The sequence below is a fragment of the Antennarius striatus genome, chromosome 1, assembly GCF_040054535.1.
Source record: "Antennarius striatus isolate MH-2024 chromosome 1, ASM4005453v1, whole genome shotgun sequence".
Taxonomy (NCBI): Eukaryota; Metazoa; Chordata; class Actinopteri; order Lophiiformes; family Antennariidae; genus Antennarius; species Antennarius striatus.
Genome location: NC_090776.1, coordinates 21384259 through 21401694, shown reverse-complemented (window position 1 = coordinate 21401694; position 17436 = coordinate 21384259). Strand labels below are relative to the sequence as shown.

Sequence of the window (17436 nt, the reverse complement as noted above, 5' to 3'; positions counted from 1 at the left end):
GACATGCTGGAGACTTATGAAGGTCTGACTCTCCGTCAGTCTCCTCACTGAAGGCCTGTGGCTGAGTGAGTATCTCCAAGCCTCCATCCCATCACTTCGGCTGTAGCAGGCCATCAGGAGGAGGATTACTACCGAGATCAACTCTGATTCCTGATGTTGTAAAATATTTATTGCAGCTGTGTCAGATGACAAGTTTATAGCGCGTAAATGTTTATTCCCCCCTGCAGGAGCAGAGTCGTTCCGCCTGGCTGCAGGAGGAAGTAGTCCGGACGCTTTAGGAAGTGCACCAACATGTATCCGGACGTGTGGACCTTATGTTTCCGCCTCTCTGTTCCACAGCCGTTTCGCTCTCCTGCGTCAAGTCATCGCGGTGTGTCTGAACTCTGTTGACCTCGGGTTGTGTGAGCGAAGCGTCTTTACCGGAACGACTTCGGTTCGAGTCCCAGACAGGTAGGCTGAGCGCCACGCCTTTGTCCCAACAGCCGGGCTGTGCTAACGCAGCCTAGCTAGCGTTACACTGAGCCGATCGATAATGACTCTTTCAACATGAGGACGCAGCGGATGATGGAGTACGGTTGTTTTTTGTAATAAACATCTTAACTATTATCACACTGCGTCTTAGGATAGGAGAACAAGAGTTGTGGAAACCATAATCGATAGCTAGTTAGCAGAGAAGCTAATAACAGCAAATCCGTCGGTACTGGTGACAGGACATTTGTTCACTGAAGCAGGGAAGGGATCGATAGTTTGATAATTGAAGAGTTTTGAAGAAGCTGTTTTGTAATAAAGTGAGTTGATGATGGAGGCAACAAAAACAACTCCAGACTATAACAGCATCCTTTCTGCTCACATCATGTTGACTGACTGTATTTCATCAGTATAAATAACTTATTCCTGAGCTCATTCCTGTCACATATCAGATAATAAAGGGAATTTAACGCTTTGAGTAAACAGTTTTGTGTCAATTCCAGCCATCATTTGTCCAGTGGTTTGACTGTCGCCATCTTGGACCGGCTTTGTTCGTTAATAAAGGTGAATTATGTCTGATCTAGTCTGAAGACCATCACGAATTTTTGCTGTGTTACTTTAGATTTTCATGGAACAGCTCACATGGTTCTAATGGCTTCATGTACTTTGATCTGATGTTGGGTTTTAACTGCTGAGACCTGTGTAAGTCCATACATTCACAGAGGCTATAATCAATATCTTGATATTGATGACAAATGACTGATCGAAAGATGTTTTCCACAGAACTGCTTTGTCTTTTTTGGGTGTACAGCAGGATCACAGCTCCATCGCAGTGTTTGATTACTCATTATAACATTTAGAAAAAGACATGTTATCTGGATTAACTCCACTAGTTAGTGCATCGCTCTCAATGGAACTGCTTGGAGGATGTATGAGCTGATGTCACCTCACCACTGGGACTCATTCCAACTCACTGGGTGTGACACAGTTTGCTGTGATGTCACAGTGTCCACAGATCCAGTTGCTGTTAGTGCTGTTACTTTCAGGGCCGTCACACTCAGTGTTTGTGAATGGGCTGTCTGCTGGTGGACTGTTTGGACGAAGCGTTACCGGCTCTCTGTGGTTATCTGGTTCCACCTCATGTTGATGCAGAAACAGAGCAATCGAGGACCAGTTTCCGCACTATAAGGCGCACTGGATTAAAAGGCGTACCTTCATTGAATGGCTTATTTTAAAACCTTTCCCATATAAATTGCACTGGATTATGAGGCGCACTGTACGTTTCCGAGAAATTTAAAGGCTTTTAGGTGCGCCTTATAGTGCAGAAAATACTGTAATGATGGTTGATGGTTGTAATGATGTGAGCAGCTGGTGGTGATTTCCCAGGTATTTAAAATGATGGGAGCTGTCAAGGATGTCAACAAAGAGAGTTGATGAAGGACAGTCCTACAGGCTTCACCTGTGTGTCGGTGATCGACACAGATATCTGCCATGACTGGATGATTAAGAATCTTTACAGACAGCTCAGAGAATCATTGTGCAGTTTTGTCATCCTGCTCAGCTTCATTGTTTTGATTCATACAAATTTAAATTCCATTCCTTTCTCAGAGGTTGAAATGAAAGAGCTGCATGTATTACTGTAAGCACGTACTGCCAACCTAGTTCCAGAATCTACAAGTGTTAGAAATTACTTCGATGGGTTGTGAAATAAAAGTTATCCAATAGCCAATACATATAGCTTAATACTAATGTGAATTTCCCCATAACCTGATTTATGAGGGTATTAAAATGATTATTAATTATTGTGTATGATGCTTGTGTATCAAAGATATTGCAGTTTTTATGATGTACCATAATATTAAGATACAATTATTACTAGTTTAAGTAATGGGACAGTGGCTCAACATCCGAGTCGCTGATTATATAGTTTTTAATATAAAATCAGTGTATTGGTTTTAATCAGGAGCTAACTGGCTATAGGTCAACTTTTTCAACCAGCTGGACATTTGGATAAGAAACCACAGAATTCATCTATATAATGAGCTTGCTTGATAATTGTTATGCTGTAGTGCATTTTTCTGTGTAATCCCCACTAATACCTGTAGTCTTTATGTTACCATATTTTCCACACTATAAGGTGCACCTAAAAGCCTTTAACTTTCTCAAAAACCGACAGTGCGCCTTATAATCAGGTGCGCCTTATATATAGAAAAAGCTTTTGAAATTGGCCATTCATTGAAGGTATGCCTTGTAATCCAGTGCTCCTTATAGAGCGGGAAATAATGTAGTTAAATATTGTGTTTGCCTGTTTTTTGCAGCTCCACCATGTCTGAACTTTTTATGGAATGTGTTGAGGAGGAGCTGGAGCCATGGCAGAAACAAGTTCCCCAAATTACCTTGATAGATGATGATGATGATGATGATGATGATGATGAACCCATCTTCGTTGGAGTACTCTGTATGTGACAGTTCTACATAAATAGAAGTTAATTGTTTAAACACGCTTCTGTGATGGTTAAAAGAACAAATCTTTTTGTTAATTATTATAATGTGTGCGCTTCAGAATCAACGGCTGTTTCATTACTTTTAAACAGCTAATTAATGCTAATATAATATACTGTACCAACACACACACACACACACACACAGGGGTTATAGAGGGTGAAATTTGTCCCAAAATAAAGACAGGAAAAAAAGAAAAAGAAACTGTTTTTTCATATGTATTTTAAATTATTGAGGAAAGGAAGAGATGTAACCCCCCCCAACAAATTGTATCTTGTGTATGTCTGTGTGTGTCTGTGTATGTTTGCGTGTGTATTTCCAAAATTTGCTGTGTATTATTTGTTAAACATATGATGTTTTTTTGTTTGCAGAGAATCTCCTAATGCTTGATCTTTAATTGTAACATGTTTGATTACAATCCTTTGCTAATTTTGGTCCTTTTGTTACTTTCCAACAGCTAATAACCAAAACAATGGTAAAAATATTAAGCGTAAACCCCCCCCTGATCAGAAGAAGTGTCCTGAGAAACAAGACAAGAAGCTCCCGAGTCTTCAGCCGGCCATCACCCCCTCACAGATAATGCTGCCTTTGGGCATTGCTGGAAACACAGTGAATAGTTCAGCCCCCAATCTGACAACGGTCGCCCCTCAGCCGGTCATCGTCAATAACCAGGTATTACCGATACGGATATCATTTGTTCAAATGATGTGCACAACAGACACATGTTTAGTGAGTGTGTTCCTGTTTTCCAGGGCTTTATTGTCACCTCTCCCCGATTAGCAAACAACGATTTTATTGCCTCTCTTGGGTCGCAGTACCCCCCCGGGACTACATTCGCTATTGTTCAAGGTAAACCTGCATTTATTAGACTTCTTAGGAGTAAATTTTCTTCTCTCTCTCTCAGTGATTTTCTATAATGACCAAGATTTCCTCATTGTTTTAATCTTGAGCATAAAGTTGGTTGTTCTGTCTTCCAGCAGGTCAGCAGCAGCTTTTCCAGCACGTCAGTCCAGCCACAGTGATAGCTGGAGCCGTCCACAGGCCTCAGGTGCAGCAGATCAGCAACAACATCGTGACTTTGTCCAACGTGCAGACCCCCGCTCTCTACTCACCGCTGTCCAGCCAGACGCAAGTCAACAACTCCAAATCACAAGCGTTTCCCACCATTTCTCTACCCGTAAACCCTGTAAACAACATCAGAGGTATTTCTTTTTAAATAATGTTTTATTATTACTATCCTTGCAGAACAATGAGCTGACAGTGAGTGGACGTAAATGGTTTTTATTCATACAGACCCAGTCGTAGTCAAACGCACCCTCCCACCACAGCAAACGGAAGATGCAGCAAAAAAAGCCAAGCTTGATTTAGGTAAGTTTCTGTTGCCATAGAAATAATACTGGCATTATACTACACCCAGTCCTCATTCCTCCGCTGTTTTAATAGCAGATGTAACACTTTTTCTGTAGGTCCGACCAAAATAAATGTCCCAGTGGAAAATGGAATCGTTAAGAAAACATGCCCAAAGTGTCCAGCAGAATTCTTTTCACAGGAGACTCTGAGAGTTCACATGACGGTGAGTAAAAACTTGTGAAGTCCGTCGATAGAACTTTGAATTAAAACATTAAGTATCTGTCAAAATCTATGTTTAATTAAAAGTGTTATTTTCTGTTCAAGGAATGAGATAAATTGTATTCCTCACGTGAAAAAAAATTGGAATCTTTCCACAATTTTTTTTAGTTATACGTCTTGACTTTTGTGGGTTTTTTGAACCAAAGGAAAACATGTAGACTTTAATAATCCTCCCGTCAAAAAAGAAGGAATTTCTTCTGATTGTTCGTCACAGATTGTAACTCTTTTTTTCTTTTCTTTTTTTTTGAAAACATTTTCTACAAAATACCAAGTTGTGGCTTTTATTATCTCGAACTTTATTTCATGTCCATAGCTGATCTTATACTATTCTGTTTTAGTCAAGACAACTTTTAGACACAAGAACCAAGTAAGTGGTGCTATTTAAAATTTAATTCATTGTATATTTTCATTTACATGGTTATATATTGAATTTCTGATTTTTGTCTTTCAGATTTTCAGGGTTTTCAGGTTAAAACATTTCATTTGAAACATTAAACTTATCTTTAGACTGTAAATAAATCTTCCGTGCAATGAAGGAGCACTTGTTCATTCAAATTATTCTAGTAATTTACTCATTTTAAAGTTTAGAATTGAGATTTTTCTCAGATATGCAAGCAGAAGAATCACATCAGAAACACCTTACATAAATTCTTCCTAACTGTTTCTTGTCAATGAAAGACATCCTGCTTGTTTAAATGAATTAAAATGTTTCTGATTGGCTTAATAAATGAGCAATCAACTTGAAAGTTACATATTCATCTAGAACATATTTTATTCCAGAAGTGCTGTGCAAAGGTGGAAAGCAGAGCTCCTTCAGCTCAGAACACGAGCCCAAACAAACGCATTATGCTGGTGTCAGAGTTTTACTACGGTCGCTTCGACGGAGACGGAATGAAGCCGGTTCAGAAGAACACCAGTACGTTCAAGTGCCAGAGCTGCTTAAAGGTCCTCAAGAATAACGTCAGGTATGATGAACACTTGTTTTTGCCCTCAGTAAAATAACAATCTGATAATGTTAATGTTAATTTCTTATATTGTATTCCTTCCTTCGGGGAGTCAGAGTTATGAGGATTAGTGATGGAAATTGTCTTAGGAAATGGGACATCACTCATCACATCAGTGATATTCTACTCCATTACAGTCGAGATAATTGTCAGACATTCATACTTTGATAAACAAACACAACAGTCAGATCTCTCCCTCCCAAGTCAGGTTGATTTTCTGCTGGATAAGTTCTACCTGATTTGCTCAGGAATTTCTTGCAAACGTTAAAAAAAAAAAAAGTCTTACAATTGTATATGAGCATGTTGCTGCTTCATTATCAACTTGTGTCAAAACTGAGATGATAAAGTTTAAATGAAAATAATAAAGGAGACATGTTTATTGTCCAAAACTGTATGAGAATAACGTAGGTTAAGGAAAACCCCCGCAATTTTCAAATACAATAATCCGTCACTTATTCGCGCTTCAAGAGGCACGGCTTCACTACATCACAGATTTTTAGTAGGTAGTCACGTGATACTGTACGCGCATGGTATTGGTTGACAGCATCCGTGTGCGGGCTGCGTTCCATCTCACGATTCCTCCTGTGGCTTTTCTTTAATATAAAAGCGTTTAAAACAGTCTATCAGAGTGTGGGAAAAGGTAATACAGATCAGGTATGTTTTCTACCTTTATCTTCTGCCCCTCCGTTTGTTGTTCAGTTTGCATCTGAACGCATTTAATTTGGGGGGAGAAGTGGGATTGGTTCGTTGTCACGCCACGCGTATTTCTGTTGAGATCTCACTCTTCCAGACTTCGGCTCTCTTTGTTCTTACCCCTGTGTGTCTGTGATGCTCTCGGTCTCACAGTGAATGTGAAAATAAGATATGTAAAATAAAATAAAATAAGTCATAAATTCTTGATGGATTTATAGAAATCACAGACGTCTTCCTCAGGCCCTCACCGCTGTTTTCCTCTCAGATGTACGACAGAATTCGACCGTTTCTCCTCATGGGTCTAAAGATGAAAAATGACTGCTAGTTTAGGTGGCGTAAGAAATGCTCTTTTGATTAAATAACTTTTCCTTCAGAACACTAAAAAAAAAGCCTCTGTAAGCTGCTTTTAAAAGGGAAACACATTTGTACTCAAACCGTGCTCTCGCAGTCAAGGTCATAGGTCATCCACATGAAAGTTTCTATTTGGGGAGCTGAGGCAGCAGAACCGGCAGGCTGAAAAATGGGCTGTGCCTCGTCGGAGCAGCGACGGCGGGGAGCTGTGGAGACGCTACACAGAGCACCGCTGCACTACATCATTAGGCCCAGCAAACGGCTCCGTGTAATTGCTGATATTATAATGGCCATTATACATGCTTAAAACATGAGGCACAAGAAGAGCACTTCATTTATCTTTGGGCCCTTTGGGACCTGAAAGTATGCAGTCCATTGGGAGATTTTTAACCCCATGTCTGACTTTTTTTTGGGGGGGGGGGGGGTCATTTTGTAGAGATAATAGCCCAGATTTCTTATTTTCTACACATTTTGAAATAAATGATGACAATTAAAAATATTTTACATTTTTACAATGGGAAAGAGCAGCAACAATCAATGAAAAAAAAAAAAAAAAGTGGCAAAAATCTCTTTACAACTTCCAAGAGCTCAGAACAACCATGTGTATGTATAAATACACACACACGTAAACACACTGAAGATCAACTACTACAGTGATGAAAGCAAGATGAATTTATTTGGCTCAGATGGGAAACATGTTTTTTTAACAATTGGGGAAAGACGGAACCCAAAGTGTGTGAAGAAGTCAGTGAAAGGAGGGAGTATCATGGTTTGGGAATGTTTCTTGCAGCAGGAGTTGGACCTTTGATACATATACAAATACTGTATATTTGTTGTTCCACATTCCACGTGTTCTTGAATAGCTTTACAGACAGCCTGGTAAGAAGTGGCTTCAATCTTGTGTCTCAGATCGGTCATGGGGGCCTTCTTCCCTGTGTTGCAGGTTCATGAACCACATGAAGCACCACCTGGAGTTGGAAAAGCAGAGCAGCGAAAGCTGGGAAAGTCACACCACGTGCCAGCATTGCTACCGTCAGTACATGACTCCGTTCCAGCTCCAGTGCCACATCGAGAGCGCTCACAGCCCCATCGAATCCTCAAGTATGGCAAAAATGGGCTAAATACAGCAGGATTGTTTGGTCAGCAGTTTGAAAATGACTTCTTTTTTTTTAGCTAATTGTAAGATATGCGAGCTGGCGTTTGAGTCAGAGCAAGTTCTGTTGGAGCACATGAAGGACAACCACAAGCCTGGGGAGATGCCATACGTCTGCCAGGTCGTTTTATTTTCTTCTTTTTTTTTGCGGGGGGGGGGGGGGGTTATGTGTCAGGGAAAACGTGAAACATTACTGACTGTTTTACTGATCCCACAGGTCTGCAACTACAGGTCGTCCTTCTTCTCCGATGTAGAGACGCATTTCCGAAGCGTCCATGAAAATACTAAAGACCTGCTCTGTCCCTTCTGCCTCCGCGTTCTTAAAAGCAGTCATATGTACATGCAGCACTACATGAAGCATCAGGTATCTGCTCCGTCACTAAGCAGTTTGCTGCTACTGTGAATTATCATGTTTAGTTTCGACAATTGGCTTTGGTTGCCAGGTTGGATTTTGTTTGTTTGACCTCTGCTGCAGTTAAAGGATGATTGTCTGACTTTGTTACTGAGCACCAAACAAACAAAGAGACGCGCCTCAGAGAAAACTCAAAACAGGATTTGCTTCATGGTTGAACAGGGTGGCTTTAGAAAACATGCTTCCAATATTGAAACTGATTGATTCTCATAGATTAAATAGAGGTCAGAATTACAAGATAACCATCAGAAATGTATTTACATTTAAAATGTATTTGATGACACCTGGATTCTTTGAGACACAGAATCCATTCATGGAAAATGTAAATCTGAAATGTGAACCTTTAAAACAAGAAAAAAAACTCTGAGATTTCTGTTTGTTGGCTTCATCATTGAGTTTATTTACTTTTTTTGAAGAACCACTGGAACACTCTTTGCTCTGGGACAAGATGTATTATTGTTTATCATTACTGCGTCACCAAACATGTTGTCTGCTAATGAAATGGGAATCATGTTCAGGTTTCCAGTGCACACATTTGCTTTAACTGTTGAGGTAATGATCGCCGTTTCTGGTTTTTCATCTGATATACAGCATCGGATCATTGATGCCTGCCATACCATCATCACCTTGATTAATGTAAATTCATGATTCATCAAGTAATGTCACTTTCATCCAACCATTTGTTCCTTTATAGCCAAGCTAAAAAAAAGTGCATCCTCTAAATGATCCTCTAAATGTTGTGATGTCATTTTTACGAAGATTTATGTATCACCCATCTTACAATAACACGAAAGGCTAACTGAACTATCAAAATTAATTTTAAATTCTAATAATGGCAAAGAAAATAACTTCTTTTAGTGATGCCAAATGAAACATTTCCATAATCAGCCTCTAGTTTCACCATTTATTAGTTTTATTTTTATAATGTGGTTTACCTTTTGCAGAAAAAGGGGATCCAGCGCTGTGGAAAATGTAGGCTGAACTTCCTCACCTACAAGGAGAAAGTGGAACACAAGGCCAACGTTCATAAGACGTTTAAAAAGCCTAAAGCTTTGGAGGGCCTTCCTCCAGGAACAAAGGTCTGTTATCAGTTTATTTTAAACTGATGTGATTTATTTGTTCTTAAATTAGCTCAGCATTAATATACACACGTGTATTTCTCCTCCCAGGTGACCATCCGAGCCTCCCTCACAGGAAAGACTCCCCCAATGCCAATCTTCTCTGATCACTCTGGCATTGTTGTCGGTCCAAGGTATCATCAGCAAATAAAACTTCCAGACAACATGTCCAAGTCGAAATCGAACGGAGCCGGGAAAGCCAACGCAACACAGAACAAGAAACAAGACGGACGCACAAGCAAACACAACCTGGCTCTCAGGAATCTCAGGTTGTTGGCAGAGCTTCTTCACCCAGAAATCAGACTAAAGCAGGAACTGGTTACATTTTTATAAGACTGCATGATCATCGGTGTAACAACGACAAATAAAGGAAGGGTTAAAAGTGTGATTACAAGGGTTTTTTTTTTCTTTCATATTTAGCTTTTATGGGAACATGTTTCACAAAATGTTTATTCCTGGGATCATTTAGGATTCTCCATCCCTCTTTGATTACTAGTATCTATTATTATATAAACGGCCTTCCTGGCACAACCCTTTCCATTTATCTTGAGTCCTCTGGCCGCTGCGTCCCCTCTGGCTGGGCCCCATGACAGGATTACACAACTTTACTAAATCCATTTTCAGTTAAATTTGCAGACATAAGACTAAAAATAAAATGGTGTGTAGCACTGAGTGGAATTTCTTAAAAATCAATAAGTGTAATATTTGACTAATTGGGCTCACTAATCAAAAACCATCCATGCTTCTGTCACAAGGTGTTGACTTTCAAAGATGTTCAGAAGAACAGCGGAAAAAAGTAGGAAGCTGCAGTTATCTCTGCAGATCATTATCAAAGCTGATTGGTTTAGGTTTATATATATATGCTAGTAAAATAATACCCTGACGACTTAAAAAACTAATAATTTGATTTAATCTTGAATTCTTAAGATATGACTTGACACAAATAGAAAATTTTGCTTTTGTGTTTAAAAGTCGATAAAACCGAATTGAACTTTGTGTTTTCTCCTTTTAGTGTTGATGGGCGGTGTTACATTTGCATCGAGTGCAACTCCAAAGTTGATCACTTCTTCACTCATTTCCCAATGGTTGCAAGTTGCGGCGCGTGCAAATATCGGACAAGTTGCAAAGTCTCCATTGGGAATCATATGATACGGTAGGTAAGGAAATGATTCCATGCTTCATGTTCTTCAGACCCAACATACTGATTTGGGACATATCTGTCTTTTAGATTTCATAGTACCAGAGCTAATGCCAGATTTCAGAAACTGGACCACAGGAAAAATCCGTCTCCGTTAAAGTAAGCGTGCGTCATAGTTAATGCTTTGTGTTTGAAATTGAATCTGAGAAAAGATGTTTGTGCCTTCAGACTAACCCTGGTGTGTCTCAACTGTGACCTCCTGCTGGATGCGTCAGGTGGTGACTTGATGACCAAGCATTTAAACGATAGACCAAATCACGTATGCAGAGTCATTCAGGAAAAAGGTACGTCCCCTTCCTGCTCGTTCCACCCAAAACCAGGCTTTTAACTTGTCACATCATTCTTGAAAAAAGGTTGTCTCTTGTTTTTAACCCAGCAGATATGAAAGCCAAACATCGAGTGTGAGTAGAAACTACTACCCACATTACATTTTGTCATGTTTAATCTGTAAAAAAAAACCTAAATAAACATAATCCAAGTTAAATGGATTTTTTTTCAGCTGTGGTCTTGGCTCTGTGATGTTTAGATAGATAGATATACTTTATTTATCCCAAACTGGGAAATTTACCCCGTCTTTTTATTATCTTGGCAGACCATTTATCACTTATATTTGTAGTCAGACAGCAGCGATCTTGATCAACAGCTCACGTTGGCTTTCATTCAAAAGTGTATATTGTGTCTGTAATCGTGCATTTAGTGCATTTTGTGAAATGATGCTTTTATAACGATGTCCTTTTTGTTTGCACAGGCATCCCACGGGGCAACCAGCAAAAGTCTCATACCTTTTGAAGTCGACAGCTGCTCAAAGACACAAGCAAATGGACTTGAAAGTAGCTGAAAGTGTAGCATCTCGAAGTGTTCCTCTAGCAGTCAACACATCAGCAGCGGAGCAGACGTCACCGGCGGCTGATCAACAAAAGAGTTCCACAGCACTTTGTGTTTCCAGCTCGTCTGAAGGACAGTTCAAGCAGTCGTTGCTGTCGGCTTCACCGTCTCCCCGTGCGTCAGATGTGGTTTTAGATCTTAGTGCTGAATCGGTCAGTGCCTCAAAGAGCCTTGAGCTCAAAGAGCAGCTCCCCGTCTCGGGGTCGGTGCCTGAGACAAGGAAACAGTAGTTTAAATAAGAGGAAAGCTGTTCGTCGTCTAAACAGCACACACAACTTTGGAATGCTTTACAGTTATGACTAAGAAAGTAATGGAGTCACATTGTGTAATAGATCTCGAACATTTGAATACATTGCTTTGCTACTAGTTTTACTGTTAACTCCCCTTGGGCCCAGTATTTAAATTCGGTGAATCTGATTTAGGTTTGCCTTTTTTCTTTTTTTTAATCTGTATTTTTTTTGTTCCACTTTAAAAGTTCTCATTCAGGTTTTGTCCAGTTTAGTTCTGTTGTAGGTCATTCTGATTTTGACCCCATGAGATCAGGGTTCCAGGTTCTAGAGGCATAGCCTTCAGACACTCTTCCATCTGTTAGAGAAACACATTTCTCACCTACGGACGGTGAAAAATGTAAATCAGTTTACATTTTATTCACATTTACTCTTCTGCTTTGGTGTAGGATTTCTTCACAGTACGTGTACACATATATACATACACACTTATGTATGTGTGTGTACATACGTACGCAAAATATTTTCTTCTGGGTTATCCAAACAAGACAGGTTCAGAAGGAGAAAGCAGGAATGGGTGGTGTGTCTGTAGCAAACCAAAAACAGGACATTTACATTTACAGTCATATAGAGGAATATACATGAAGGTGGTCTTTACCCTTCATGTCATTTTGGAATCTGTGCTGGACCCTCTCTAGTAGAAGTTTTTTTTTTTTAACATAAAAAAATACTAAATGTATATCACTATTGAAATACCCAAAACATGATTAAATCTGGATTCTAGGTGGAACTTGATATACAAAATCTATACCTCATTTTTTAGGCTTACACGTCCTGTTTAGGGGATTTTAAGAATTAAAAACTGTCCAATAATTTTGATCTCAAAAAACAATTTTAATGTACCGGGCCCTTGAGATTTTTAGTCCACCAAAAAACACTATACATTTACAGGTAAAGAATAGGAACATTCATGATTTAACCATCAGAGCTGAGTGTGTAGTACCTGATTCCAGGACTAAACGTTTATGGATCGTTCAGGTTCAAAAACTGGTTGATAACAGAGGAATATTTATCACACTGTTTCTCTCTGCTGTCAGTGAACAAGTTTTCTCATTCTTTGGTGTGTGTTTTTTCCATCTCAATTCATTGAATGTGAAGTTGCTATACCAAAATAAATTGTCACTAGGATGTGACAGAAATAAGTAATGTGGAACAGATTATTGATGCCACTTTGTTTTAACTTCCCAGAGTAACATGTATCCCAGCACTTAAACCCTGTGAACCATTAAGAAATGCAGTACAAACGTCAGACTCTGATCATGAACAAATGGGATGTTAGCTCTGAACTGAAGCAGTGGCTATTTAAAGTGAACTAAATGTGTATACCACTGTTCTTAAACTGATTTTATTTGATTTTTACTGCTGTTGCCACTGGCAGAGGTACTCAACAGTCTGGCTTCATAAATCTATCAACCAGCTGTTTTGTCTCAGTTGCTGGTCGATCGGTTGATCTATACTTTGCTTTTTAGTCTTTTTGAAAAAGTTTTTCGTTGAATCGTGGCTTTGAATAAGGGATTTTATATGTATATACAATATCTGTAGCCTGTAAGTGCTTCTACATCGATGATGACACTGTAAATGTAACCAACATTCCCCTAAAACTAGTGTGCTCCCTGTAGGACACATTCTTCATGTATAATCTGTTGGGTTTGGATCATGTGTTATCTTGTTGTTTGGTTTGTAAATAAATCTTTATTACAAGAGGCTTGAGTTTCTGGGTGATTTTTTGAACATTACGTTCTGAAAGTGTATTAGTACTTACTGTTTTTTTTTTGTTTTTTATGAGGCCACTGTTTTTCCTGTAGGTCAAGTTTCACACGACTAGAATACTGTATAACCTACCAAGTTACAGTTAATACATTCATTACATAATCTTCAGTCATCAATACTGTTAAGATCGATTATTACATTGGTGTGCAGTGATGTCCACACATGAATTCAAATTTTTTATTTAATTTTTTTTAAAATATGTTATTACAACAGACTTCACCACCTTCTGAAAAAAACAGGCTGACAGGTAAAAGCTCTTTGGCTTGTGTAGTTCCTGTCTCCAGAATCAACAAAACACCTCTCATCACAATATTTTTTCAACCTATTCATACATTAAATACATTTAATTTTACATGAATTTTTATGAGATTTATAGTAATTTTCGATACGTGTGGCTGAATTGAGTAAAAAGAATAAAATAATCCAATCATCTCATTACTTTGTGGAAGTACTCTGTATCATGGATGGATCCCAGTGGCCCTTCTGCATTGATCATTGTGTTCATGGTTATGAGGAGGGATTGTAAAACACATGAGGGAATCAACTCTAAAGTTTCAAAATAATTTGTTTCAAAGTTGGTTTTATGGCAACGACTTACATTCAGCTTTTGTGTGAGGACAATTTTAGGCAAATTTGGTTCTTATGCTTCACAGCAACAAAATGCCTATCGTAAAACATTCAATTTCAGGGGCTTGTTAGTGGAGGATGTGGTGTCACCAGTTCACACACTCTCTCTCTTGTTGCTTTGACCTGCAAATGTAGAAACCTCACATAGATCTCAATATCTCGAGATAATTTATGTTGACAAATTAAAGCATTATTTTGCAACACTAAGTGATAATTTAGAGAGAAACCACTATGTCAATATTTTTAGACAATAAAATTACTGCTTGAAGATATTGTTTTATTATTTTAATTTTATTTTAGTATTTGCGATACAATATTGTGAAGTATTTAAGTCATTATCTTGAGATACTGGGTAGTAATTTTGAGATAACTGCACGGCCTTTTCTCACCACCAGTTTCCACGTGTGTTTTTGAACCAGGTCAGCTTCGTATTTAATAGCCTGTCACTCTTGAACTCAGCGGTAGGTGGCGCTGACGTTCCTACTGGATGAAACCGACCATCCAATTAGAACTAGAAGAAGCGGCTCACGGGGAGGTGGGCGGTGTTGATGACGTAAAGGAAGAGGGAAATCCAAAACACCCGAGTCAGAAAGTGAATTCAATCAAGCTGTTTTTAGTGAATTGTACGGCAGTTGTTGAAACAGAACAAAAGTAGGTTATATATTATTATCGAACCTATAACATCATGATTTATTCTCGGTGTAATTACTGGACGCAGATACTGACGTGTGGATCATCAGTTAGCATCGCAAACATTAGCTTAAACTAAGATGGTTTTAAGATGGACAGTCGGCGTGAAGTAAAGCGTTACTTTTGTTCGTATGTTTTAAATATTTACACGAGTACATGTATGTTATCTGTTTATCAGGGATGCAGAGGGCTTCTCGCTTGAAACGCGAACTTCAGCTGCTCAGCAACGAGCCCCCACCGGGGATAACTTGCTGGCAGACCGAGGACCAGATGGACGACCTCCGAGCGCGTCTGTATCCTCATCCTCATCCTCATCCTCATCCTCCACTGCATTTATTAACAACACACTGCATTTATACATAGATACAACAACAACAACATACATATTTCCTTCCTCTGGTTTACAGAGATACTGGGTGGATCAGAGACTCCATATGAAGGGGGGGTCTTCTCTTTAGAGATCAAGATCCCAGAGAGGTAATGCCTTAAAGCTTTAACATTAACATTTCAATGTTGTACATACTTACTTGCCGTCTGTTGAGAATAATTTTTATTTTTCTCTCACAGGTACCCTTTTGAGCCTCCCAAAATACGATTCCTGACCCCCATCTACCACCCAAACATTGACAGCTCAGGGCGTATCTGCCACGATGCTCTTAAACTCCCACCAAAGGTTGTGAATGAATCATCATTAAACTAAAAAATTGTTTATATTCACTTCTGTCATCCAGTCTTGGTCTGATGTTGTTAAAAACATCAGACCAAAAACATGTTCCTCTTTGCTCTTTTGTTCTTCAGGGTGCCTGGAAGCCATCCTTAAACATTTCAACAGTCCTCACATCCATTCAGCTGCTCATGGCTGAACCTAATCCCGATGACCCACTCATGGCTGATATAGTAAGACACACACAGTTTGCTTTCACACATATCATACTCTCTATGTGAGAAGCAAAGCTTTCATTGTCTGTGTAGTTTCTCAGTTATCCAGGTTATGGTTATCCAAAGCTGTTTAAATCAATCCACTGGACTTTCAGTTTTCAGTACTATGTAGTGTCTTATTTCCCTTGATGATAACAATGGAAATAAGAAAGGGAAACTGCATTGTTGTCTGTGAATACATGGATGTAAATGTCATCTGCCATTATATTATCCTTGCACGTAGAAAAATAGTTGAACAATCTGTCCAGTAAGTACTTATAATCCATGTAATTTTTCTTTTGCAGAAATAATTTGTTGAGAAGAAACAATTATACTTAGCTAGTAGAAATTACTGGTAGAATACATTTGAAGGCTGATACTGTGATGATACCATACACACTTGTAAAGAAATGCTCAACATTTGTTTCATGCAGTCATCAGAATTCAAATACAACAAACAGTTATTTTTGGAGAAGGCCAGGAAGTGGACACAAGAACACGCCTTTCAAAAGAACACAGTAAGTCTGTCTGGGCTATGGCTGAACAGTTTTTAGCTGTTTCAATATGTTGCTCTTTTGTTATTGTTACCCCGTGTTATTCTCATTATGACATGCATTCCAAGCTATTGTATCAACTGTGTGTCGTGGTATATTTTATCTGCAATGTGGTGCTGTCCTGCCTTTGTTGAATGATGTCTCAACTTATTTATTCAACACAGTGTTGAAGATTGGTTGATTTACTTGTAAATCTGAACATTTTGAGGAAGTGGAAGAGTGTAGATTTCAACGCTGTTTCTAAAATAGCTGGTATCTTTAATCCAGGCAGTCAAGGATATGGACAACAAGGAAAATACTTTGGTTCCGAAAACTTCCCACAAAAGAGAGGCCACCAATGTGGAGGAGGGTGCAGAAGAGCCAGCAAAGAGGACATGCATGTAGTCTGTCTCACATGTTAGGTCCCTATAACCTGATAAATAACAGTGTTATTTTCATTTAGTGCTATTACCTTCTTCCATTTAGAATACACACATTCCTCTTAATTGAGAAAGATCTGTATGTTTGTCTTATTTTATGTATGTGTATTAATATTAAATTTTTATTTTAAACTTATTATTAAACATTGAATGTATGATACAGAATAATTAGATTATTTTTCTAAGGTGTAGAAATGTGTTCCCTTTTGGTATAGAGTATATACAGACCTATGGACTACATAAATATATAAACTATATAAACTGTGTCCATCATCAGTTAAGCAGGTAAAAAGTCTGGCGTTCAGTCCGGGAGTGGCATTTGTGTTTGGAAGCTGCTGCTTTGTCCACATGTGATCAGAGGAGCTGTCAGTGGAAGTGAAACAGAATATCCTTTGGCTGCAAAAAGGGAAAAGTTCATCAGAGACACAGTGGAAATGTTAGGAGCGGCCAAATCAAGTTAAGTACTTTCTGAGAAAAAATCTGCACTGATGATCTGAGGAACTCAAGAATGTCGTAACAAACATGGATGACCACAGGATCCTTTCCTAGGGGGGGAAATAAACTCCACAACATCCACCCAAGCGAAGAACACTCTGTGAATCAGTGTCTTAAGACAACAAACAGGGTTCATCACAGGATGCAAGACATTAAAACATTCTCTGACTGCAGGGAATATTTTAGCTGGATTTATTGTGTAATGTTTCCCGACTGGTGACAACATTTACAGCAATCTACACTAATTCTATTCATAGTATCTG

At 38.8% G+C, this 17436-nt stretch overlaps 2 protein-coding genes across 5 annotated transcripts; both read left to right on the top strand.

The window, feature by feature from the left end:
- The first annotated feature begins 292 nt into the window (after nucleotides 1-292).
- On the top strand, nucleotides 293-13405 carry znf280d (zinc finger protein 280D). 4 transcript variants are annotated; one of them, XM_068310746.1, is made up of 18 exons: nucleotides 293-450; nucleotides 2787-2926; nucleotides 3428-3642; nucleotides 3723-3819; nucleotides 3948-4172; nucleotides 4264-4338; nucleotides 4437-4543; nucleotides 5380-5564; nucleotides 7591-7748; nucleotides 7821-7921; nucleotides 8018-8164; nucleotides 9157-9291; nucleotides 9382-9599; nucleotides 10343-10483; nucleotides 10559-10627; nucleotides 10697-10812; nucleotides 10905-10929; nucleotides 11277-13405. In XM_068310746.1, the coding sequence occupies exons 2-18, from the start codon at nucleotides 2794-2796 to the stop codon at nucleotides 11641-11643; spliced, it is 2514 nt and encodes an 837-aa protein (XP_068166847.1). In that variant the 5' UTR covers nucleotides 293-450; nucleotides 2787-2793; the 3' UTR covers nucleotides 11644-13405. The 4 variants fall into 4 exon arrangements, with proteins under 4 accessions (XP_068166847.1, XP_068166825.1, XP_068166814.1 ...); XM_068310724.1 differs by having other exon boundaries at nucleotides 318-450; nucleotides 3951-4172; XM_068310713.1 differs by having other exon boundaries at nucleotides 318-450; nucleotides 10908-10929.
- A 1220-nt stretch (nucleotides 13406-14625) lies between these two features.
- On the top strand, nucleotides 14626-16891 carry ube2t (ubiquitin-conjugating enzyme E2T (putative)). Its single transcript, XM_068315846.1, has 7 exons — nucleotides 14626-14748; nucleotides 14966-15076; nucleotides 15195-15264; nucleotides 15355-15460; nucleotides 15586-15684; nucleotides 16140-16223; nucleotides 16527-16891. The coding sequence occupies exons 2-7, from the start codon at nucleotides 14968-14970 to the stop codon at nucleotides 16641-16643; spliced, it is 585 nt and encodes a 194-aa protein (XP_068171947.1). The 5' UTR covers nucleotides 14626-14748; nucleotides 14966-14967; the 3' UTR covers nucleotides 16644-16891.
- The last annotated feature ends 545 nt before the right edge of the window (nucleotides 16892-17436 follow it).